This window comes from Carassius gibelio, chromosome B3 (assembly GCF_023724105.1).
Source record: "Carassius gibelio isolate Cgi1373 ecotype wild population from Czech Republic chromosome B3, carGib1.2-hapl.c, whole genome shotgun sequence".
NCBI lineage: Eukaryota > Metazoa > Chordata > Actinopteri > Cypriniformes > Cyprinidae > Carassius > Carassius gibelio.
In genome coordinates this window covers 931,088-955,890 of record NC_068398.1, presented here as the reverse complement: position 1 = coordinate 955,890, position 24,803 = coordinate 931,088, and the positions used below count along the sequence as shown (strand labels likewise).

The 24,803-nt window shown below is 38.2% G+C and overlaps 2 protein-coding genes across 12 annotated transcripts in view; both read right to left on the bottom strand.

Moving 5' to 3' along the window:
• Positions 1-13,877, bottom strand: part of LOC127952177 (E3 ubiquitin-protein ligase TRIM35) — a 73,030-nt gene extending 59,153 nt beyond the window's left edge. The window contains exons 1-6 of one of the 3 annotated variants that reach the window (XR_008152843.1): positions 13,239-13,877; positions 12,712-12,807; positions 5,884-6,114; positions 5,715-5,737; positions 5,523-5,644; positions 385-1,489 (exon numbers count right to left, since the gene is read on the bottom strand). Coding sequence is in view for 1 of the 3 variants with exons in the window: in XM_052550570.1 (XP_052406530.1) it covers positions 987-1,489; positions 5,523-5,644; positions 5,715-5,737; positions 5,884-6,114; positions 12,712-12,807; positions 13,239-13,634 (1,371 nt within the window). In the remaining 2 variants the exon portion in view is untranslated. Of the gene's footprint in view, positions 1-266; positions 1,490-5,522; positions 5,645-5,714; positions 5,738-5,883; positions 6,115-12,711; positions 12,808-13,238 lie in introns of those variants that run through there. The other 2 variants (XR_008152842.1, XM_052550570.1) reach the window with 2 other exon arrangements.
• fam234b (family with sequence similarity 234 member B) overlaps positions 1-24,803 on the bottom strand; it is a 76,385-nt gene that overhangs the window by 38,638 nt on the left and 12,944 nt on the right. For 2 of the 9 annotated variants that reach the window (XM_052550504.1, XM_052550508.1), the window contains one exon: positions 24,574-24,803. This exon is cut by the window's right edge and continues 620 nt beyond it. The exons of the other annotated variants lie outside the window; for them this stretch is intronic. The gene's annotated coding sequence lies outside the window, so the exon portion shown is untranslated. Of the gene's footprint in view, positions 1-24,573 lie in introns of those variants that run through there. 9 annotated transcript variants of the gene reach the window in all.

Here is a 24,803-nt window from a genome sequence, read left to right as displayed (position 1 = left end):
GTGGTCAGTTTTCTTTGTTGAAGGGGTATGAAGTTTTGGATTTCCAATCCCTCGGGAAAAAGCTTTTGTGTAAAAGATGCTTATTGTAATCAGTTAAGAGAAAGGGTTGATAGTAAATGGAGGTTTATCTCTCTGTTCCCAAAGAAGTGACTCCTTCCTGGAGACTTTTATATAAACCCCAATACCAAAGAGAAGTGGAGGATCATACATCGTATAGTGGCCACTGATACTGAATACTGAATACATCCGCTTCATCACTGTTAATGTTTGACTTCATCTCACATCTTTAATAACATCCTCACAGAAAACCAACACAGCTAACATCAGGAGCAGAACTGAGGAGCTAAGGCAAAACACAGGACTTCAACACTAGAAAACTGAAACAATCCAAACCAGAGAAACTAATGAATAATTCAATCAGGAAACAGAAACACGGGGAAAACTAAACCCAAACAGAACATAACCATCATCTGAATAATGACACGATATACTCTCTTCTGAAGATCTGCTTCATATCCGACATTAGGAACAAATTAATTCAGTTTCCAACACTGATGCTGTTATTTTCCTGTTTATTAATATAAAGCTGCTTTGAATTAAACTGAATTATATAAAGTTCTTTAGAAATAAAAGTGACACGAATATTTAGTTTGAGAAACAAAGAAAAAATCAGGGTTTCCAGACATTTGCCCACAGTTTAAAACCTAACAATCATGACAAACTTTTAATGTTTCAATCTGAAAATGAGACTGAAATCATGAAATCACACATTGTTAGTTTATACAAGTGATTATTAATATTTGTTGTGTAACTGACTCAGATTTGATCATTTGATCTGAGAATCAGATTCATAAACAGCTGAATAAAGTATTTCTAGACCATTTACTTCAATTAATATGATATGATCATTTAATCAGGATCTGTGACACATCACTGTTTCTCATTGGTCAGATATGATTAAGATGATTTAGTCTAATCCTTTATCATCAACTACTGATCGATAAGATCCTCAGAGAAGAAGAATAATCATAACAGCAGAAGAAAGGAAAGAGTGTGTGAGTGAAGGAGGTTGTGAATGTGTGTAGATGTGTGTTAGTTACAGGATCAGAGAATGACACTGTTCCTCTGTCATAGTCCAGATTCACTCTCACACGATCAAGCTTACGTTTAACACGAACACCAGAAGCTGAAGACAGTCCTAATACACTATACCACACACTCCAGGCACCAGTCTTATAGAAACCCCGTCCCTTCCTCTGGTTTGATGCTGTAGTTACTCCTATAATCCAGCGTTCACTCTGTTTAACCTCCACATCCCAGCAGTGTGTTCCTGAGTTAAAACCCTCTGAACCCAGAACACAGCGATGAGAGTCAAATCTCTCTGGATTATCAGGAACAGGTTGATCGATCCAGCTGTCTCTCACACTGGTCAGATCCTCAGACACGATGAGATCTCGATGAGCCGTGTTTGGATCCAGAATCACAGGAGCTGATGAGACACAATCAACAGATCATGATCAAGAGTGAACACAACACAGATGATTATGAATTATGAGACTCTCATCACTGTCAGTCATTCTGTGTCTGATTGATTCACTGAACGTTCAGACAGAAACAGTGAGGGACACAAACTGAAAACAGATTCATTTATATTCAGTTAAAGTCAGAAGATGCTTTTAATACAAAATATTACATTTGAACAGAACTTTACACATGATTTCATGTTCAAATGAGATTATAATAATACAGAAATAATGATTATATCTTTATTCGTATCCTCAGTGTTTCTCGTTTGAATCACAAAGCTTTTACTAAATACTATTATTATGGTCCCACTTTACATTAGGTGGCCTTAACTACTATGTACTTACATAAAAAATAAGTACAATGTACTTATTGTGTTCATATTGTATTGTAAAACACTTTTGCTGCTATTGAGGTGGGATAGGGGTAAGGTTAGGGAGAGGGTTGGAGGTATGGGTAAGTTTAAGGGTGGGTTAAGGTGTAAAGTATGGGTCAACAGTGTAATTATAAATATAATTACAGAAATTAAATACAGATGTAATTACATGTCGTTTTTAAAAAAAATATAAGTACAATGTAAAAACATGTATGTACACAATAAGTACATTGTACTAAATTATTAATTAAAATGTAAGTACATAGTAGTTAAGGCCACTTAATATAAAGTGGGACCATTATTATTATTTATAAACACTAGATAGTATTCCTCAATAGTGTGGTGAAATAATAATTATAATAAATGTTATAAATAACAACAATAAAAAGCTTGCTGGTATTAACAAACTACAACTAAAATAATTCAGTTTTAATTATTCAGTAATTAAAGTAATTCTTAAAATAAATTATAAATATTAGATGATAATCTAAAAAAAATATTCAATTGAATGATTAGAAAATGAAATATAATTAGTTATAAGTAATAATAGATTAATAGATTTTTACAGTAATAAAAAGATCAAGCCAAAGGGACTCACAAATGATGAGAATAGAGTCAATCAAAAACAACACAAAGAGCAATGATATATAAGAGCTATAACAAGTCTCAGTTAGATTAACACAGTACACGTAGCATGGGCTTTTAAATAATATAATAAATAGAAAACTGATAGAATAGAACAAGAATACAGCAAGCTAGTGTTAGAGGTCTTTTTTTGCTTTTGTTCATTTTATAATAAATGAAAAGAAAACAGTTAGAATAGAAGAGGAATAAAATGAACAGAGAAGCTAGTGTTTTTTTTTTTTAAAACAAGTAGTTAGTAAATGAATGGAGTGCCAGTCTAAAAGGGACAAGTTTTTATAAAGAATAGAATTAGAATAGAGTGTGCTAGAGTTGGAGGGGAGCGGGGCGTCATGACCTGATTATTATTTATTACTCAGAGTGTACTTGGATCATGGCACACTAAAGATCAACATAATCTATATAACCTGAGAATCAAGATCTAGTCAATGTGTTTGGGAATGTTTCGAGCGGTTCTTCAGTGGTTCTTTGGGAGGTTTAGGTGATATATAGCACCACTGCTGTACATTAAGATGTTTTTAACTGTGTGTGCACTTGGATGGGATTAATGCAGAACACAAATTACAAGTGTGGGTTACATTATTATACTGCATTCTTCTCCAGATTTTGTAATTGTAGTTTTAATGTTCAATTCAATTATGTTATTCACACAGTAATCATTTTAAAAGTGAGGTGACATTCAGCCAAGTATTGTGACCCATACTCAGAATTCTTGCTCTGCGTTTAACCCATCCAAGTGCACACACACAGAGCAGTGAACACACACACACACACACACACACACTGTGAACACACACACACAGCAGTGAACACACACACACACACACACTGTGAACACACACACACACTGTGAACACACACCCGGAGCAGTGGGCAGCCAAGGACATCTCAGTCGTGGTGTTGCCGGCCCGAGATTTAAACCCACAACCCTAGGCTTAGGAGTCAAACTCTCTAACCACTAGGCCACGACTTCGTCAGATTTTATAACATCACATCTGATGAAGAGGTTGCTTTTTAACAGGAACACTGGAAGTTAGGGTTTTATCTCATTTGCAATATATTTTATAACAAATTTAATTCATAGTGATATATACATGCCGTGCGAGTTTAAACGGGCCGAAACTTTTCTCTCAGAAAACATTTCCCTTGACTCGCAGTGAACAGAACACTGATGTAAGTGTTTAGTCTCATTTACATATGTATTTTATGTACCATTTTATTTTATAACCATATTTTTGTGCTGTGCGCTCCTAAACTTTTATAATAATAATCTTTTACTAGTGATACTGAGAAGACTGAGATGATGTTAATGTTTGGAAAACACCAAAAGTAAGAGATTTAAATTCACATTATGTATTTATAACATCATAGAAGATATGACACATTATTTTTTATGGGTGTTTTTTTCTTTTTTAAGAATGTGTTTTGTGTTCATCAAAAGTGAGTTAAAAGAATTTGGGATTACATTTTTAAGTAAATTATTCCTCTAATGTTGTTGCAGTTCAAGCTGGAATAACTGAAAAATCAAAAGTAAATGTGAGTATGCAATCATCAGTACATTGTCAAGCTCATTAACATCTTCAGGACACATACGACAGACACGGGTAAGCCACATTTACATATTTAATATTATTGACTGAACCTTTTGATCATTAATATTTGTTATTGACTCTTTCTAGTAGGGTTTCCCTCAACTAAAGGTTTTCTTATTTTTCTTATTTTTTTATACATCTTATTGGCAGCCCCCATTTTTAACCATTTAACTACCCCAATAGTTTGATGCAGGAGAATATTAAAGCATCAGGAGCTTAGACCAAAGAAAAGATGGTGCTGATAAAATACTATCAGACAAATCTTGTGTCCAATAATAGCACAGAGGAGACTAAAACAGAAGAGATTATCTTTAGGTCTACATCTGATATTAATACAACGCCTGTTTTAATTCAGAATGGAAAACTACAACAGGTCAAAACACACGTTTTACTCCATTTGGTATATGAGTTTGTCTGTTGTGCTAAAAACAAAGTTGTTTAATCAATTATGAATTTGCTCAAGGACTGTCGGTCAGACCCTTGAGAAGTTTTATGATTCAGCTTATTGTAAGAATTTGTTAAGACTGTCTAATAATATAGTTTCTGTTCATAACCATGTCCTGCGTAATGAGTTTGAATTATTATCATCAAACCGGACGTACAGAGTCCCAAGATTGAAGAAAGTTATGCTGAAACATTCTTGTGTGCATCAGGCAATCCTCGAAGAAACTTCATAAAAATCAAGAGTATTGTGAACAGATGTATAAGTGTAGCAGAGCGTGAGGTATAATGTGACCGAGTTTATATTTAATGTGAATTTAACATTGAAAGTTACTGTGAATAAAAACATTAGTGAGGCTACTAATCATAACACTTTCATTGTTTCATTGTACAGCCAGCGGATGAACACAGATTTTAATTGATGCAGATAATGATAATGATAATGACACGCTGAACGTTATAATCACGTCGGTGTGATTGTATAAATATAGAAAATATCAATTGGTTATTTTTTGTCTTTTGGATGCTGCGTGACGCCTTTGGATGGAAGAGATGTGTTTTTAGCTGATTCTTGGAGAATATTGTTATTCTCGCTCTCTTATTCTCTGTATATATAAACCTAATTCAAAACATTAATAAATAATTAAATAAATAATTATTAATAAAATATAAACAGTAGTTATCATTTGTTTTTTTTTAGAAATGTTTCTGTCCGTCTGATCAAATAAAGAGTGTTAAAAACTGCTGAAATCACTTCTGTGTGTTTCGTGAGACTGAAAATGAAAGTGAAGCGCACTGAATTGTGGGATTGATTATTTCTAGAAGTGAGCTGCTGATTTTGGTGCAGTAGATGATCAGGTTCTTCACAGATCATGCTGAAATCTGTCAATATTGCATCATTTCCAGTGTGTGTGTATGAAGCTCAGATCTTCTGCAGTCAGACTCACTGTTCTGGACGATGTCCTGCATCTTCTTCCAGACTCTGAAGGACAGGTTCCCCAAGTAACGTGGCACATGAATCAAAGCTCCAGAAGGAGTCTGTGGATCCGGCTGTGATGAGATCTGGACTCTGGAAGAACATTCAGGATCAGAACTGAAGTGACTCTGGATCAGAAGCAGAGAGAGAGAAGATCACTCACCTTTCCATCGAGACTGGAAACTCCTGCAGAACAAACACAACATTGATCAATCAATCAATCATCAATCAATCAATCAATCAATCAATCAACCATCAATCATCAACAACTCAATCAATCATCAATCAATCAACCATACATCAGTCAATCAGTGTATGCTGTGAAATCAGACCTTCAGAAAGCAGACGTCACTGGCTCTCATCTTCTCCTCCGTGTCTTTGATTGTGTGTGAAAGAGCTGAGATGTGTCTGTTCATCTCCTCCAGCTTCTCCTTCATCATCTGCTTCTTCTGCTCCTCTTCCTCTCTCAGTGCAGTGATTGTAGCTTCTTCTTCATCTCTGAGAAACTGATGAAGCTTCTCAAACTGCTGTTTAATCTGACGCTCTGTGTGCTCAGCTTGAGACTGAAATCAAACCACATTCACTTCAATCGTCTCCATCAACACACATCAACACATCACATCATTCAGATCTGAGAGAAACTCAGAGACAGACATATAACAGATCCAGAAGAAGATTGATGATCCTCATTTACACAAATAATCAACTGGAGTCCATTATATTAAACATATCAGATCAGAACTGTATATAGTGATCTACAGCTGTAATAAAAATGACTTTTGTTACAATCCCCTGCTCTTCAGAAATCAGAAATGGAGGCGCAATGAGTCTCATGGACCTCTGAACCCTTAAAATATATTATTCTGATATTTCCACCCTTCTCAGAGAGATTAGCATCCACACTGAAGAAGTTTCAATGTGTGTCTGTGTCTGTTGGTGTAATCTCCACTGCTACTAGTACTGCTGGTTCTTCTTTGTCTGATTGGACTTCATGTAAATCTGAACCTGGAGTCTTGGAGGAGGTTGAAGAAGGACGTCTACAGGACACAGAGGTTTTAGCCAAAAGGCAAAGTAGGTGATGGGTGGTGGCAGGTTAGGCCTGTAGAAGCAAAGATTGAGCTATCTGAGAATTCCTGTGCCTAAAAACTGACGTGAACATCACAGATTTTGGGGTATGGGAGAGTACTGTAGAGTAGGGCTGTCAAAAGAAAATTAGAATTTTGAATATTTGTAAAATTTAAAATAAAAATCTGCATTGAAATGCAAAAACGTAGCATTCGAATTTAAGTTGTGCATTTAGGAGGCTGCCTCATAAGCCCCAGGTATACTTCACATTCCGTGTTCCATTCCGTCTCGCGCACAGCCGCGTCCGCACAACTTTCGAAGGTGGACGAGCTCGACATGCAGTACCACTTCTTGTCTCATCATTCACCTCGTGTACACACACCATCTGCGTGGTCTCAAAAAATGTATATAATGTAAACAGTGCGTGGACTACCAAATATACTTGACCTTTAACAGTGGCGCACGAGATGCGATGACGATGTAAGTGTTATTGCCCATCCCATCCCCATCCCACTGCATCTCATATTTTTAAATGAAAAAATTTATTCTGTGTGACTGGCTTTCTGCCCTTTGTGTTTAACTATTCATGCATACATGACACTGTTTTGTTTATAGTTGTTTCAGCAACTTAATTAATTGTAATTGGTTTATAAACATTATTTTACATATTATGAATTTTTTTCTTGCTTTCTTGCTTGCTCTGACAGGAAGGGTCTAATCTTCCTAATTTTGTATAAGGCAAACCTGCAGGATTGGGTAGTTATAGCAATGTGGTCAGTGAAGCTTAATTGATGATCCATCACAACTCCTAGGTTTCTGGCTGTCCTCGAAGGAGTTATGGTTGACGAGCCCAGCTGTATAGAGAAGTTGTGATGAAGCAATGGGTTAGCTGGAATCACCAGCAGTTGTGTCTTATTAAGGTTAAGCTGAAGGTGATGGTCATTCATCCAGCTAGAAATGTCACTCAGACAGGCTGAAATGCGAGCAGCTACCGTCGGGTCATCTGACTGGAATGAGAAGTAGAGTTGGGTGTCATCAGCATAGCAGTGATAAGAAAAGCCATGCTTCTGAATGACAGTTCCTAATGACGTCATGTAGATGGAGAAGAGAAGTGGTCCAAGTACTGAGCCTTGAGGAACCCCAGTAGCAAGGTGTTGTGACTTAGAAACTTCACCCCTCCAAGACACACTGAAGAATCTGTCAGAGAGGTAGGACTTAACCCACAGGAGAGCAGTTCCAGAGATCCCCATCTTTCTGAGGGTGGACAGGAGAATCTGGTGATTAACAGTGTCAGAAGCAGCAGACAGGTCCAGTAAGATGAGTACCGAGGGTTTTGAAGCTGCTCTTGCTAGTCGCAGGGCTTCAGTAACCGAGAGCAGAGCAGTCTCAGTTGAGTGGCCACTTCTGAAGCCAGATTGGTTGCTGTCCAGGAGGTTGTTCTGTACAAGGAACATAGAAAGCTGGTTGAACACAGCCCGCTCAAGTGTCTTTGCAATGAATAGAAGAAGGGATACCAGTTTGTAGTTTTCTAGAAGCACTGGATTTAGAGATGGTTTCTTGAGCTTTGGGCTTAACCGAGTCTGCTTAAATGCTGTGGGAAATGTTCCAGAGTGAAGAGAGGAGTTGATAATGTGAGTAAGTGAAGGTATGACTGAAGAAGAGATTGCTTGAAGGAGGTGAGTGGGGATCAGATCAAGTGGAAAAGTAGTAGGATGATTGGACAGTAGAAGTTTGGAAACGTCTATCTCTGAGAGTGGGGAGAAGGAGGAGAAAGTCATTGTAAAGTTGTCCTCAGTCTGCGATGTGGAGAATTGGTCACTGATGGATCTTGTCTTATTTGTGAAGGAAACTGCAAAGCCGGACACTGTAGTGCATCCAGAGTGTCCGAGTGTCAAAACAGCTGTTAATTTTGTTGTGCTAGTAGGATGTTTTAGCAGTGAAGAGTTTTGCAGAGAAGGAAGAGAGGAGAGACTGATACACACTGAGGTCGGTAGAGTTATGCACATACACATACACTTACACACACACACACACACATACACATATATACAGATCTGCATTCAGCCCCCCACCCCCATCCCTCGCCTTCGCCGCTTTGTTCTGCCAGTCTGGCAAGCGGGTCTGTGACCAGCGCTGTAATGGCTGTTGGACTGGATGACGGGCTGGATTACCTCGACCTCCCAATTTCTGTCCCCAGTTGCAAAGTCATGTGTTTATGGTGTATTGATTATGTGCTTTTGTGCTGAGGTGTTTTTCCTGTTCTCACACTGTGCTCTCAAAAGGAGCATAGTCTGGGTGTTGTTGTTTTTTCTCCTCTCTTTCCTAATGTTATGCTGTATCTCTTTCCCCTGTACTCCTGTATTTCGTTGCCTTGTACCCACATGTGCAATGACAATAAAGTTGAATCTGAATCTGTATAGAAGTGTCAGGAAGCATTTAACAATGCAAAAATGTTGTTGGCACGAGCTATGCCCCTAAATTTTAAGCATCCTTTTAGTGTTGCAGTGGATGCCAGTGAGAGTGGGGCTGGTGCTGTGTTAATGCAGGTGAGTTTGGACGTATAGAACATCCAGTATGTTACTTCTTTAAAGATGCCTTAGAATGCATTGATACAATATTTTTAATTATTGTCTGAGATCTACATAGAAGGTATGTGGTTTTACTTCACTTCATCTACAGCGATATTATTGGCTTGATTGCAAATAAATGCACAGACACTATTTAACTGAACAGAGATGACATCACTTAATGCAATGATGAACTGCCTTTAACTATCATTTTGTATTATTGACACACTGTTTTCCAAATGAATGTTGTTCAGTGCTTTGACACAATGTATTTTGTTTAAAGCACTATATAAATAAAGGTGATTGATTGATTGATTTAGGTAATGGTATATATTTCAATGTCTCTCACAGTAATATCACTGGGTAATTGTCCACCAGCCCTGTAGTCATAAATACAGATCACAACAATTTGGTGTTCATTAATAAAATGCAACAAAGCTAAATAATAATAATAATAATAATAATAATAATAATAATTGGAGTTTGATTCTACAACAGTACCTACAAGACATAAGACATATCAGTGGACGCATTGTCCCACGTCTAGTCTTTTAGGGGGTGCTCTTGTTTTATTTTCTTGTTTCCTAGGGCCCAAGATGAAGGAAAAAAATGGATTCATCACAGTAGGTCTTTTGGTTTGTTTATGTGTGTGCTGGAGGATTTCCAAACTGTAAACCTCTTTCTAGGGAGGGAGGTGTTATGACCCCCGTGCTGTCCTTGGGATTTTCTTTGTCAGTGCATGGGCAGGGATTGGACTGAGGGGCACTTAGGTAACTGGGCACACCTGGGGAATGGGTGGCTGTATACCAGCTCTCTCTTCTATATAAAGAACTGGGCCCGGTTCCCCAAAACGTTCTTATCGCTAAGTAGTTCTTAACCTATTCCTTAACCTCTCTCTTAACCTTATGGCACAATTTCCGACACGTTCTTATGCTAAGTATATCTTCTATAAGTCATACTTTCGTAAGGTTGGTCTGGACCATTCGTTACCTCTCTCTTAGCGTTGTTTGAGCTCAAGACGCTACTGTACAGCAGTCTTTAGAAACCAGCGCAGCGAAGTACAAGTCAAACTATGGTATGTTGACAATCTTGTGGCTCAACAATGATTTTATGTAATTAAAGCGAATTGGCAATCAATTTTTTGATAATTAAAATCTGGCAAATAATTTGGCTCTAAATGGCTAAGATCTATAAATGGGTAATCATGGTTGTGTCCAGTAAGCGACCATAGCAGCGATCCAATGTGTCCTTATATTGAATCAAAAATGGAGCCGGACGCGGAGCCATTTAGTCCATGTCAATTTTTTTATTCGGCAAAACTTAAGCCCTTCTGACATTTTGCCTGACGTGGCTATATTAAAAAAAATTCGCCTCCCAAGACAGCTCATTATGGAGCTGCTGGACCTTCTCAGACCTGCGCAAACCCAGCACTACGTTTTTTTTGTTGTTGTTTTTTTTTTGCTACAGAGAGATTCATCGAGGTCGTGGGAGAGGGCTATGGCCTAATCAAGACCTCGGTGTGGAGGTGCGTTCACACTGTCACCAACGCCCTTCTGCGTCATGCCGGGGATTGCATCCTGGTGCAACACTAATGGCACACTAATCCCTATCGCCAGTCCATCAATGATTGATCAGGCATAGGCTACTCATCGCGAATGGGAGACGCAGCCATAAACGTGCAGGTGGACCACAGGGGTGTGATCTACGACCTGGTGGCAATGTCCAGCAAACTTCAGCAACTACCTCTGACGAGCGGCTTGGTGCCCTTTTTATACATTGCTTCTGTAACTGAGTTAAAAGGAATGTTAAATTAATGCATAAATGGGGACAGCGCCATCTATGTGCTGTGTGATGTGATTTAGCGTGTGGAGTAGGGACCGCCCACAGCAGAGTTAATGAAGTATTGCTGTGGGTGAGTTGCACGTTTTTCACGGTCTGAGAATTACCATTTATAAGTGTCCTAAACAAATAAGTAGTTGCTTTTATTGTGGCTGTATCTTTCAATGAATATGTTGGAACTCTGTTAAGCCTTGTTTGGCTTCGAGTGTGTTGCTCAATATTGAGTTATAACGTGTTTAGAGACCCGATGGTAATCAAATTGTGTGTTGCCTTGTGTTTCATGTAGAAATGGTTTATTCTCATTCTGAATCGATGAAAACCCTATTTACACACACCGTCTCCATTTGTGCAGGTATGCTGTTAAATGTTTGTGAAAATGTTTTAATCAAAATGAGTTGCTCAAGTTCTCCGCTAGGTGGAGATGTTTCCCTTGACTAAGTTTAATTGTATTGCTCTGTGATTCATTGAGGATCTTTATTCATTGATTTGTGATTTATAATCAATTGAAAATGTGTAATCTATATTCAACCTGTAAATATTTCCAACTGAAACACTATACGATCACAAAGTAAAAAAATAATTTGAGTGACAGAATAAAAAAAAGAGAAAACTGTTTTAAATAAACAGAGCAGAGTTAATGAAGTATTGCTGTGGAAATGGTTTATTCTCATTCTGAATCGATGAAAACCCTATTTACACACACCGTCTCCATTTGTGCAGAAAGCAGACCGACCAAGTAAGACCGTCACACTTCCCCATCATATTCTGTATCTAACTCTGTCTCTCTCTGTTCATTGTAGATAGGTTGCTTTTTATTAAAAACATAAACCAATTGCAATCAATACCGCATTAAACAGAAGTAACTGCAGCTGCTTGCCAATTAATTCTGATTGTAAAGTATCTTACCATTAATAAAAAAGTGTTTTATATAATTTTTATAAGTCATTAAACCCATGTCAAGAAGCGGCACAAGTGGCACAACGGGATAAGGAGGGTGGATGATTAGAGAGGGATACCCAGTTCGTCTAACCATCACAACATATGGTGTGAACATATTACTGACCATTTGATAATTAAATTTATAGTCTATATTCTACTGATAACTTAAAATATGTTAAAATAAATGTTACTGTGATAATTTGAGCAATGTTTCATTTGCATAGAACGTGTTGTCTTTCTTAACGCTGTATTGCACCTTTGCGTGAAGTGGAAAATCGATTCATGAGCAATCGATGCCAACTAATTCAGCACCTTCACTTTGGACAGCACTCTTGTTACGTCAGATGTAAGAGGCAGCGTGCTAAGAAGATTCCTAAGGGACACTTCGGGGAACACACTTAGGAACATAAACAACTTTGATAAGAAATATCTTTTGAGGTCATCTTAGCACGCTAAGAGTGAGCGTTATTGGGAAACCGGGCCCTGGGCTGTTGGTCTTAAAAGAAGGTCACATGCTTTAGTTTCTCTCACACTTGGGTTTTCTTTTACCCTTTTAATATTAATATTTCATTGCATTTAGACACATATTTACATTTCTTTTTCCAAAGAACATTGTTTATTTTTTATTGCTTAATTTCTTTTCCCAATAAATTATAAATTAATTTAAACCTATTCCATTGTCTATCTCCCTCTTTATGTTGTGGTTTTGGAACGAGCTCGACCCTAACACTCTGGATTCTGTTTCCTCACCTTGATGTGTTCAGCTGTTTTCTCAAACTCTCCTTTTGTTTTTTCATTGCGTTGAAGTTTCTCCTTTAATGACTTCAGTGCTGTGTTGAGCTCCTCCTAGAATTAAACAAAATAAAAATCCATAACAAAAAAGATTACAGTGAAAAAACAAAAAACGGTAAAATGATATTATCATATAATGCAGTGCAAAAGTATTTGCCCCCATCCTTCTTTCTTCTGTTTTTGTGAACATCTCATACTGAATTAATTTAGAAATTAAAACCGGTCATGAAAAAGGCAACCTGAGTGAACATAAAGCACAGTTTGTAACTGACAAAGATATTTATCAAAGCAAAAAAAGTTATTCCAATACCAACTTGGCTTTTGTGAAAAAGTATTTGCCCCCGTGGTTATATATTCCTCAAATCTATAAAACTTTATTGTTAATGGAGTTCAGCTGAACTACACACAACCAGATCTGATCAATCAAATCAAGACTTAAACATGACTTTTATAACATGTAATTGGCTAAAAGCCACTTTTCTCACCTTATATGATGAAACCACTTCATCGATGGGTCTGAATTTATGATTGTCATGTTTTTGTGAATTAATACACACGACACACACCGGCTGTTTGTCCTCCAGACAGAAGAGTTTGAGTTTCTCACTGTGTAAACTGCAGATCTCCTCAGATCGTGATGAACGAACCTCATTTCTCTCCTTCAGGAACGACTCACACAAGTTTTTTAACACAAGATTACATGGAGGATCAACTTTTGAGGATCTTCTTCTGCAGACGGGACACTCCTGAGTTTTCTTTGTTCTCCAGAACTTTTGAAGACACTCTTTACAGACACTGTGACTACATGATAAAACAACAGGATTCTTGAAGATATCCTGACATACAGGACAAGAAAAATCATCTTCAGATAGAGAAGCCATTTTCACTCTTTGAGCTCCAGCGATCTACACTTTACTTTCACTTTCTGAACGACAGTTTGAAAAACAAATCCCCTCGAGAATCACAAATATCTAATATCTATTCAGAACCAAACTTCAAAAAAGTTCCTTTTGTAAAGTGTTTCTCTTGGTTCTTCACTGATGGCTGGTTCTTTATTGTTTTTGTCAGTAGAGAAGAGAGTCAGTGTGAGAGAAGCAGAAATAACACGTCAGTCTCTTCCTGGTAAGAGCTGTGAGAGGGAGGAGCTTATGATCACATGACTGTGTTTAAACAAGTCTGACAGGTGACAGGTTTCTTCAGGTAAAATCTTAACAAATTGTATTCAAAATGAACTTGAACTGAAATGGTAAAATAAACTGCTATAAACTCTTGGATAAAAGAACAATGAAAATACACAAATATTTACAATTACTTTTCAAGGCTCAGGAAACCTTTGCAGGTGTTTTGAGTTGATAAGATGATTGGCATGTCACCATATTCAAATTGTTCAGAATTGGTGTGTTTTTGTTATATGTGAACCACAATCATCACAATTAAAAAGAACCAAAGACTTAAACTTCTTAATACAAATGTTTCACAATTTGAATTGAATTACTGAAATAAATGACATTTTCAATAACATTCTAATTTATTGAGATGCACCTGTATATATTATATACTTGATGAAAGCATATGTGGTGAGAGGAGCCAACATTTAAAGTCTGCTGCAACACAGTTCTGCATTTCAAATGGGGCTAATAAAAAGAATAGATGAAATAACAGAAAGTGTGTTTGGCTCTGTGAGACTGATGGCATGAGAACAAGTTAAAATAATGCTTAAAACTACATCAGAGCCATACAGTCTTTATGTAGCTCGTACAGTACCAAGTGTGATTGAAGAGGTTTCTCCATAGACACTCCACACTGTGCCACAATGGTGCAAATCATCAAAAGAATGGAGACTTCAGAATTTATGTGGACCTTAAACACCTGAACAAAGCCATCGTTCGCGAAAAGTATGTTCTGCCGAAGTTACATCTATGCATTGAGCAGACGCTTTTACCCAAAGTGACTTACAGTGCATTCAGGCCATACTTTTTTTTAACCAGAATGTGTGTTCCCTGGGAATTGAACCCACAACCTTTTGAGCTGCTAACACAATGCTATACCATGCTATATAGACAACTATATATAGTTATATATATATAATGCTATATAGACAACAGTCTTTTCTAGCCTGGATGATACCTGGATGATATCTCAGATCATTATTTAGTTTTGTGCAAACTTCATATAGCCAAAATTGGAAATTCTACTTCTTCTTACAAGTATGGTAGAACCATCACTTCTACCACAAAAGACCGGTTTTTTAAGTTATCTTCCTGATGTATCCAAATTCCTTAGCATATCCAAAACCTCAGAACAACTTGATGATGTAACAGAAACTATGGACTCTCTCTTTTCTAGCACTTTAAATACAGTTGCTCCTTTACGCTTAAGGAAGGGTAAGGAAAACAGTTTGACACCATGGTATAATGAGCATACTCGCACCCTAAAGAGAGCAGCCCGAAAAATGGAGCACAGCTGGAGGAAAACAAAACTAGAGGTATTTCGTATTGCTTGGCGGGAAAGTAACATATCCTACAGAAAAGCATTAAAAACTGCTAGATCTGATTACTTTTCTTCTCTTTTAGAAGAAAACAAACATAACCCCAGGTATTTATTCAATACAGTGGCTAAATTAACGAAAAATAAAGCCTCAACAAGTGTTGACATTTCCTAACACCACAGCAGTAATGACTTTATGAACTACTTTACTTCTAAAATCGATACTATTAGAGATAAAATTGCAACCATTCAGCCGTCAGCTACAGTATCACATCAGACAGTGCACTATAGACCCCCTGAGGAACAGTTCCACTCATTCTCTACTATAGGAGAGGAAGAATTGTTAAACTTGTTAAATCATCTAAACCAACAACATGTATGTTAGACCCTATACCATCTAAGCTCTTAAAAGAGGTGCTTCCAGAAGTCATAGATCCTCTTCTGACTATTATTAATTCCTCATTGTCATTAGGATATGTCCCCAAAACCTTCAAACTGGCTGTTATTAAGCCTCTCATCAAAAAAACACAACTTGACCCCAAAGAACTAGTTAATTATAGACCAATCTCGAATCTCCCTTTTCTGTCCAAGATTCTAGAAAAGGTGGTATCCTCACAATTATATTCCTTCTTAGAGAAAAATGGTATATGTGAGGATTTCCAGTCAGGATTTAGACCGTATCATAGTACTGAGACTGCTCTCCTTATTGTTACAAATGATCTGCTCTTATCATCTGATCATGGGTGTATCTCTCTATTAGTTTTATTGGATCTTAGTGCTGCGTTTGACACAATTGACCACGACATTCTTTTGCATAGACTTGATCACTTTGTTGGCATTAATGGAAGTGCATTAGCATGGTTTAAATCGTACTTATATGACCGCCATCAGTTCGTAGCAGTGAATGAAGATGTATCATATCGATCACAAGTGCAGTATGGAGTACCTCAAGGCTCAGTACTAGGGCCGCTACTCTTCACGCTTTATATGTTACCCTTGGGAGATATCATCAGGAAACATGGTGTTAGCTTTCACTGTTATGCTGATGATACGCAGCTCTATATTTCCTCGCAGCCCGGTGAAACACACCAATTTGAAAAACTAATGGAATGCATAGTCGATATAAAAAACTTTATGATGAGTAATTTCTTACTGCTAAATTCAGAAAAAACAGAGGTGTTAATCATAGGGCCTAAAAACTCTGCTTGTAATAACCTAGAACACTGTCTAAGACTTGATGGTTGCTCTGTCAATTCTTCGTCATCAGTTAGGAACCTAGGTGTGCTACTTGATCGCAATCTTTCCTTAGAAAGCCACGTTTCTAGCATTTGTAAAACTGCATTTTTCCATCTCAAAAATATATCTAAATTACGGCCTATGCTCTCAATGTCAAATGCAGAAATGCTAATCCATGCATTTATGACCTCAAGGTTAGATTATTGTAATGCTTTATTGGGTGGTTGTTCTGCACGCTTAGTAAACAAACTACAGCTAGTCCAAAATGCAGCAGCAAGAGTTCTTACTAGAACCAGGAAGTATGACCATATTAGCCCGGTCCTGTCCACACTGCACTGGCTCCCTATCAAACATCGTATAGATTTTAAAATATTGCTTATTACTTATAAAGCCCTGAATGGTTTAGCACCTCAGTATTTGAATGAGCTCCTTTTACATTATACTCCTCTACGTCCGCTACGTTCTCAAAACTCAGGCAATTTGATAATACCTAGAATATCAAAATCAACTGCGGGCGGCAGATCCTTTTCCTATTTGGCGCCTAAACTCTGGAATAACCTACCTAACATTGTTCGGGAGGCAGACACACTCTTGCAGTTTAAATCTAGATTAAAGACCCATCTCTTTAACCTGGCATACACATAACACACTAATATGCTTTTAATATCCAAATCCATTAAAGGACTTTTAGGCTGCATTAATTAGGTAAACCGGAACCGGAAACACTTCACATAACACCCTATGTACTTGCTACATCATTAGAAGAATGGCATCTACGCTAATATTAGTCTGTTTCTGTCTTGTTCCGAGGTCACCGTAGCCACCAGATCCAGTCTGTGTCCAGATCAGAGGGTCACTGCAGTCGCCCGGATCCAGTACGTATCCAGACCAGATGGTGGATCAGCACCTAGAAAGGACCTCTACATCCCTGAAAGACAGCGGAGACCAGGACAACTAGAGCCCAGATACAGATCCCCTGTAAAGACCTTGTCTCAGAGGACCACCAGGACAAGACCACAGGAAACAGATGATTCTTCTGCACAATCTGACTTTGCTGCAGCCTGGAATTGAACTACTGGTTTCGTCTGGTCAGAGGAGAACTGACCCCCAACTGAGCCTGGTTTCTCCCAAGGTTTTTTTCTCCATTCTGTCACCGATGGAGTTTCGGTTCCTTGCCGCTGTCGCCTCTGGCTTGCTTAGTTGGGGTCACTTCATCTACAGCGATATCATTGACTTGATTGCAAATAAATGCACAGACACTATTTAACTGAACAGAGATTACATCACTGAATTCAATGATGAACTGCTTTAACTATCATTCTGCATTATTGACACACTGTTTTCCTAATGAATGTTGTTCAGTGCTTTGACGCTATATAAATAAAGGTGACTTGACTTGTATGGAGGGTTTATTGGGTCAGATTATAAACTAAAAGTCTAAAACTAAAAGTCTTAAACCAAAACTAAAAATCTAAATTTGAAACTTAAAGTCCAAGTCGATAATTAATTTGGTATTTAGGATTGGGTATTTTCTATTTAGGGTTGGGCATTTGGTCATTAGCCGTTTAGGATTTAGGATTGGGCATTTGGTGATTTAGGATTGGGAATTTGTTATTTAGGAATGGGCATTTAATCATTTAGCCATTTAGGATTGAGGATTTAGGATTAGGCATTTGAAGATTGAGGATTGGCAGTGGCGATTCTAGACTTTTTTAACAGGGGTGGCCTTAGTGGAGCACTGATTAATTCAAGGGTGTCATCATAAAATTATGCATCGAACACCATACTCATAAATTGAAGGACAAAGGGCGTACTCTTACATCAAATTTCTTTGAGAAGGGAGGGAAAAATGTCTACATGCATAACAGTAAGCTGAATCTTTGCTAACAGAGTACTCTAACCAAGAATACTTGCTGTACCACTGCGGGTTGAATGCCCTTCTTTTCTGACCTTGTGTGGTCTTGGGAAACAGCAACAGGTTGAGTTGGATCTGCTGCCCTTGATTGGGAGATGTCTGGAAAGAACAAAAGTAATTCAGCAAATCATACAAACATGTGTTTTCTATATATATTTTAACCAGGATAAAACATACAGTACACACCATGAGGTCCAGGGGTTGGGTTTATAGCTGCACGTGGACAAGATGATGATGATGGACCTAAATTTAAATGTAAAATACATTTTGCTGTATTAACTAGTCTACGTTTTTTTGCACAAAATTGCGTCTGCTAATGATAAATCTTTAAATGCTTTTTACAAAAGTAGCCTACAGTTAACAGTTAATGACGTAGCAAATGTCAACTGAGTAGGCGGAATAGGCAGGTAACTTACAGTAGATAAATTAGCCTACATGATGTGATTCAACAGACGTGATACTGGACTGTGTGTGCGAGTAGATATCAAGGCAGATGTTATAGGTAAATATGTATCTTTGCGTGCTAGCACAAGTAGTAGTGCTGTAAACTTGGTAAGCTTATATCAAACACTTGCTACTAACATTTCTGAGTTCTGGTATCTGTGACTGTCCAAGCTCCCGCGCTCATTTAAAGGCAGCAAGTGCGTCAACAAAGGTTACGCCTTTGACCACGTTAATGGCCAATCGTAGAGTAGGATTTTGGGGTGGCACCTGGGGTGGCCAATCGAATCTCAGGGGTGGCGTGGGCCAAATACTGGAGGCTGGGTTTGAAATGGCTGGTGCGCAGAGGCACCTTATGAACAGCAGAGGGAGATCCCAGTGCTAAGGAGCACACTGTAATGAAACCAAATGTAGTGAGTGAGCGGCTTGAGTGAGGACTGTGTGCTAACTTCAACTTAATGACAGCTTTGTAACATTTGTGTCAACACAAAGTCACCAGTGAAAGGAGTGATATCGGTCTGATGAAGAGAAAGCAGCAGACAGTGCAGCAGATAAGATACTAACATTAACTACTAGTTATATAAGCTGATATTGCTGGCATGCTTTAGTAGGGTATTATTATATTGGCACATGCTGTTTGGTTTTTTTAAACTGCGGTTCCCTCTGCTGTTCATAAGGTGCCTCTGCGCACCAGCCATTTCAAACCCAGCCTCCAGTATTTGGGCCACGCCTCCTAATTTGCATACAATCCTTAATCCTCAATCCTCAATCTTCAAATGCCTAATCCTTAATCCCCAAATCCCCAATCCTCAATCCTAAATGGCTAAATGATTAAATGCCCATTCCTAAATAACAAATTCCCAATCCTAAATCATCAAATGCCCAATCCTAAATCCTAAATGGCTAAATGACCAAATGCCCAACCCTAAATACAAAATGCCCTATCCTAAATACCAAATTAATTAATCGACTTGATTTCAAATTTAGATTTTTAGTTTTGGTTTAAGACTTTTAGTTTCAGACTTTTAGTTTATAATCTGACCCAATAAACCCTCCATAGACTTGACCAGCGGTTTCTGGCAGACCATGAAGCAAAAGGTTCACAACTTTCATAAACCCCTTCAAAAGTCACAAATTTTTGTCACTTGCCATTCGGCATAACTAGTGCTCCAGAGACATTTCAGAAACACATGATTGAGCTGATTCACAGCGTCGAGGGAGTATGCTGCAAAGTGGACAACATCTTGGTACACGGTCATACAAGTGAAGAACAGGACCATAGACTTGGATGAAGTTTCTGCATTTTTGGTCAGAAGGAACTGGGTTTTGTGGGACATCGTTTTAGTCAAATTGAGAGGTAACTAGTCTATTTAATACTATTTGATTTATGCTGGGAACTGGGAAACAGTGCTTTAACATGAGCAACATGACACTGCCTCTAGGTTAATTTTGTCATGTGACAACACGTTAAAGCCCCTTTTCTCATCAAAAAGTGTTTCCAAACAGATTTTTGTGACATTTGAAGCATCAATATAGAATTTTAGGATTGTCCCCAACTAAGGATTTTCATAGTCAAATCTGAATTTAAGAATCTTGCTGATATTTAACTGAAAGTCGAATCATTTGTTTGGGGCCGGGGCAAAATACATTAACAAGAGTAAAGTCAGACACTCGACTAACATAATTACTAATGTTAACACACAGGGAAAATGTGTAATTAACACCTTTCAGATATAAACAAGGTAAATAATGTTTTGTGTTTTGATTAATAGATAGCTAACACTTAACCATGACAAAACTATAACAATTAACACATTTTTCTTACAATAGTGCTCTCAGGGTATTAGCAGTTAATGTTCTGCATTTCTGTTTTGAGCAGCTCGTGCTGAAGTTGACCAGCAGTGAGTGACGCATTTGATTTTTTGATTTGAGTTTTTAATCAATGGTATTCAACTCATAATTTCATATAGAATACTATTTGTTATTTATACAACATAACATTAATATTAAGTCTTAAAGGCTATTTTCTAAAAGGGCCCGGATGCACATAAAGAGCGGGGCTCTGAATGCGAACTCCTTGTGTGGACGCGTTCTTCATGAAACAATGTGCAGAAACACGGCTGCTAAACTCAAACCACATACTGAGGATCTGGAAGCTGCTCTTGCTAGTCGCAGGGCTTCAGTAACGAGAGCAGAGCCGCCTCAGTTGAGTGGCCACTTTTGAAGCCAGATTGGTTGCTGTCCAGGAGGTTGTTCTGTACAAGGAACATAGAAAGCTGGTTGAACACAGCTCGCTCAAGTGTCTTTGTAATGAATGGAAGAAGGCATACTGGTCTGTAGTTTTCTAGAAGTGCTGGATTTACCGATGGTTTAAGCAGTGGGCTTACCCGAGCCTGCTTAAATCTTCTAAAATCTCTAAATTTCCTAACCTTACACCATGCTGAAAAGCATGGCGAAGCACCACACCATCTGTGTCCACACCCAAGATACTAGGAGATGGCAGCAAATCCACAGTTATCTCAACAGAAGAGACCGTGGGCCCTGCAGTCTGTTCCACAGCACTTGCCATTGACAACTCTCTAGTTTGATAAGCTTTTAACATGTTTAGATGACAAACACAGGTTTTTCGTTTTCGATCAGGTGTGCACAACATGTAATCAGTTTCACTCATTCTCTTTCACAACATAAGGACCAAAGAAATGAGCAGAAAAAGATGATCCTGGGACTGGTAACAACACAAGCACTTCATCACCTGGTTGAAATGATCACGCTACTGCTTGCTGATCGTATTTACACTTCGTGTCTTTCTGAGCATTAGCAAGCGAAAAGCTAGTTGCATTCATGACCTCTAGACTGTACTATTGTAATGCACTTCTAGTCCTTACCAGGTCAAGAAAATATGATCATATTACTCCAATTTTACAGTCTCTGCACTGGCTACCTATTAAGTTCTGTATCAGTTACAAATTATCATTACTTACCTATAAGGCCCTAAATGGTTTAGCTCCTGTGGACCTAACTAGCCTTCTACCACGCTACAACCCATCACGCACCCTAAGGTCACAAAACGCTGGACTTTTGGTAGTTCCTAGGATAGCAAAGTCCACTAAAGGAGGTAGAGCTTTCTCACATTTGGCTTTTTCACATTGGCAAACTCAGGAATAGCCTTTGTAAACTGTAAACTGATGGAGGCAGCAAGAGACAATGCAGAGACACCAACTGCCAACAAAAGTGATTTATTGTACAAAGTGAAAATAATCCATATAATTTCCAAAATATATTTATAGGAATATAAATCATTAAAGAGACAACCAACATGTACAAATATTTACAACTCAGTAAAACAAACAAACAATACAAATCAACCCAAGAGAACGAGGACACTAGTGACACCAAAAGAAAGAAAGAAACAAAAACACTTCTATCTAATTTTAAACCTCTAACCTAAAGAAAAGAAAGAAAGAAAGCAAATCTTCAGCATCAAGAGCTGTATACTTCCCAATCCTCAACTAATAGAAAATAAAGATACAGGGGGTGGTGTTCACCTCTTACCTAGGGCGTCTAAACAGATCGAACTACCTAAATGTTGCACAATGGAAGTCGCACGACATCTTTTCTATCCACCCCCCAAAAAACTACTACTTAATGAAACCAGTTGTGATTAGGGGAGCCCACTTTCTAAATCTGTTGTGATGCAGTGCTGCCATTCAAATGGGGCTAATAGAAAGAATAGATGAAATAACAGAGAGTGTGTTTGGCTCTGTGAGACTGATGGCATGAGAACCAGTTAAAATAATGCTTTAAAGTACAGCGGAGCCATACAGTCTTCATGTAGATGGTAGAGTACCAATCCCAATGCTTATGAAGGTTAAAAAAAATTCTGATTGAAGAGGTTTCTGAGGCCGCTCCATGCTGTGCCCCAATGATGGCAGTCACCAGAAGGAACGGAGACGTTAGAATATGTGTTGACCTCTAACCACTGAATGAAGCCATCGTTCGTGAAAAGTATGTTCTGCCGAACTTGGATGACATCACTTCTAAACTAGTGGGGACGACAATCTTCTCAAGTCTGGATGCTGTCAGCGGTTTCTGATAGATACGTTTAAGTGACCCCAGCAAGAGGTTGAGTATTTCATAATCCCCTTCAAGAGGAACTGTCTTTCCCACAGCATCGAGGGAGTACGCTGCTTCATGGACAACATCTTGGTACACAGTCGTACATGTGAAGATCATGACTAGACTTGATGAAGTCTGTGCATTTGTGGTCAGAAGGAACGTCTAGATAATGTATATAACCCTCGTTACCTGAAGGAGGGAACAGATATGTCAGATGAAGCTGACGAATGGGGTCTTGCCTGAGAGAAGTGGTAACCCAGGGTTCTGTGGAGCTCACCTGAGGAGAACAGCGCACACATCCAGTCTGAATCCAGAAACGAATGGACACAGAGCAGTCCTGTTTACTGGTCCGAAACAGACATGTTAGGTGTACAGACCACTGGTACAGGCATGAGCAGCTCGATGATGAATAACTCTGGACTTGTCTATTAATGAGATTCCAGTGCGTCCCCGGCTCACTGGTGAAGGATGTTGCTTGGACTTTCCCAAATGTGGAGTCAACCAGTGGGATGTCCACATTTATCCCCATAGTGGTGATGAGTGGAGCAATGTTTGACAAGAACTCGTGTTACACCTCATCATCTCTGAGCACATCTGGACCTGGCAGATCCTTGTAATGTGTTTTACCTTTAGATCATTTAACTTCACAACTAGGACTTTAAGAACCATTTTTATACGCAACAATACTATAATATATACACTATACTACACTATTTACTGTAGTTTATTTTATCTATCTGAATATCCTTAGATTACAGTGTTGTGTATGATGCCATGCTTGAGCCGAATACTCACCTGATCAGCCTGCTCTCTTTCTCATTTACTGTGTTGTATTGATCCTGAATATGAAATGACAGTTTGCTTTAATGTGAGGAGTGTCTTTGAGGACATTTATTTCATAATGTAGGTACAGGGAACAAAATCAGCACTTACATACCACTGGCCCATGAACCATACAGATAACTGGACCATGCATGGATTATAATAAACTTACAGTAAAGAACAGCCATCAGAGACCGTTTCTGAGGTTTCCATGAAAGCTAGGTGTATGTTCAGCTCAACACAGGGATGTTAAACGAAAAGAAAGAAATAACTTAGTCGTATCATGCTGTACACACACAGCTGTGCCAGCTGCTCTGAGATTGATGCTAACACACACACTCCCTGATGAATCTTTGAAACCGTGGGAGATTTAAACAAATAACTGTACTTCAATTACACATTATTTTAGTAACTTTAACAGATTATAGTTACAATTATTTTGGGAAACACTTTATTTTACGGTGACCTTATTGCATTGCGATTGTGAATTGTGCACAGTAACATGCAAGTGACCTTAACCATATAGTATAGATACATGTGGTTCATTAATATTACTCAGTACTTCTCAAGAAGTGCATTAAACATGATATTACGGCAGGGTTTCCCAAACTGGGTTTGTGAAGGAACTGCAATCAAAATAAAAAACTTGGTAAAAAAAAACATGATTTATTTGTTTATTTGTAATGTGACCATAACCAACACCAGAGAACCGATGAACATGCAGATGTGATGCTGAATTATTAAATTATGATAAAATCTCAGGGTTCTTCAAATCAACACATATTAGATGAGAGAAACGTGTGTGAGTTTGTGCCTTTTATTGTGTTTGAAAGAAAAGCCTGGTAAAGACACAGAAACACAGAGTTCATCAGTAGTTGAGTCAGTACTGAAACACTTCTTCAGCCTGAACTGATTTAGTAGTGAATCTCCACACAACACCAGACTTTCTGAGCGAATGTGAACACAGGTTATTTTACACAGATCCAACAGATTCTCAGTCATTCACTGCCACTGTGTGAAGATCATGTGATCC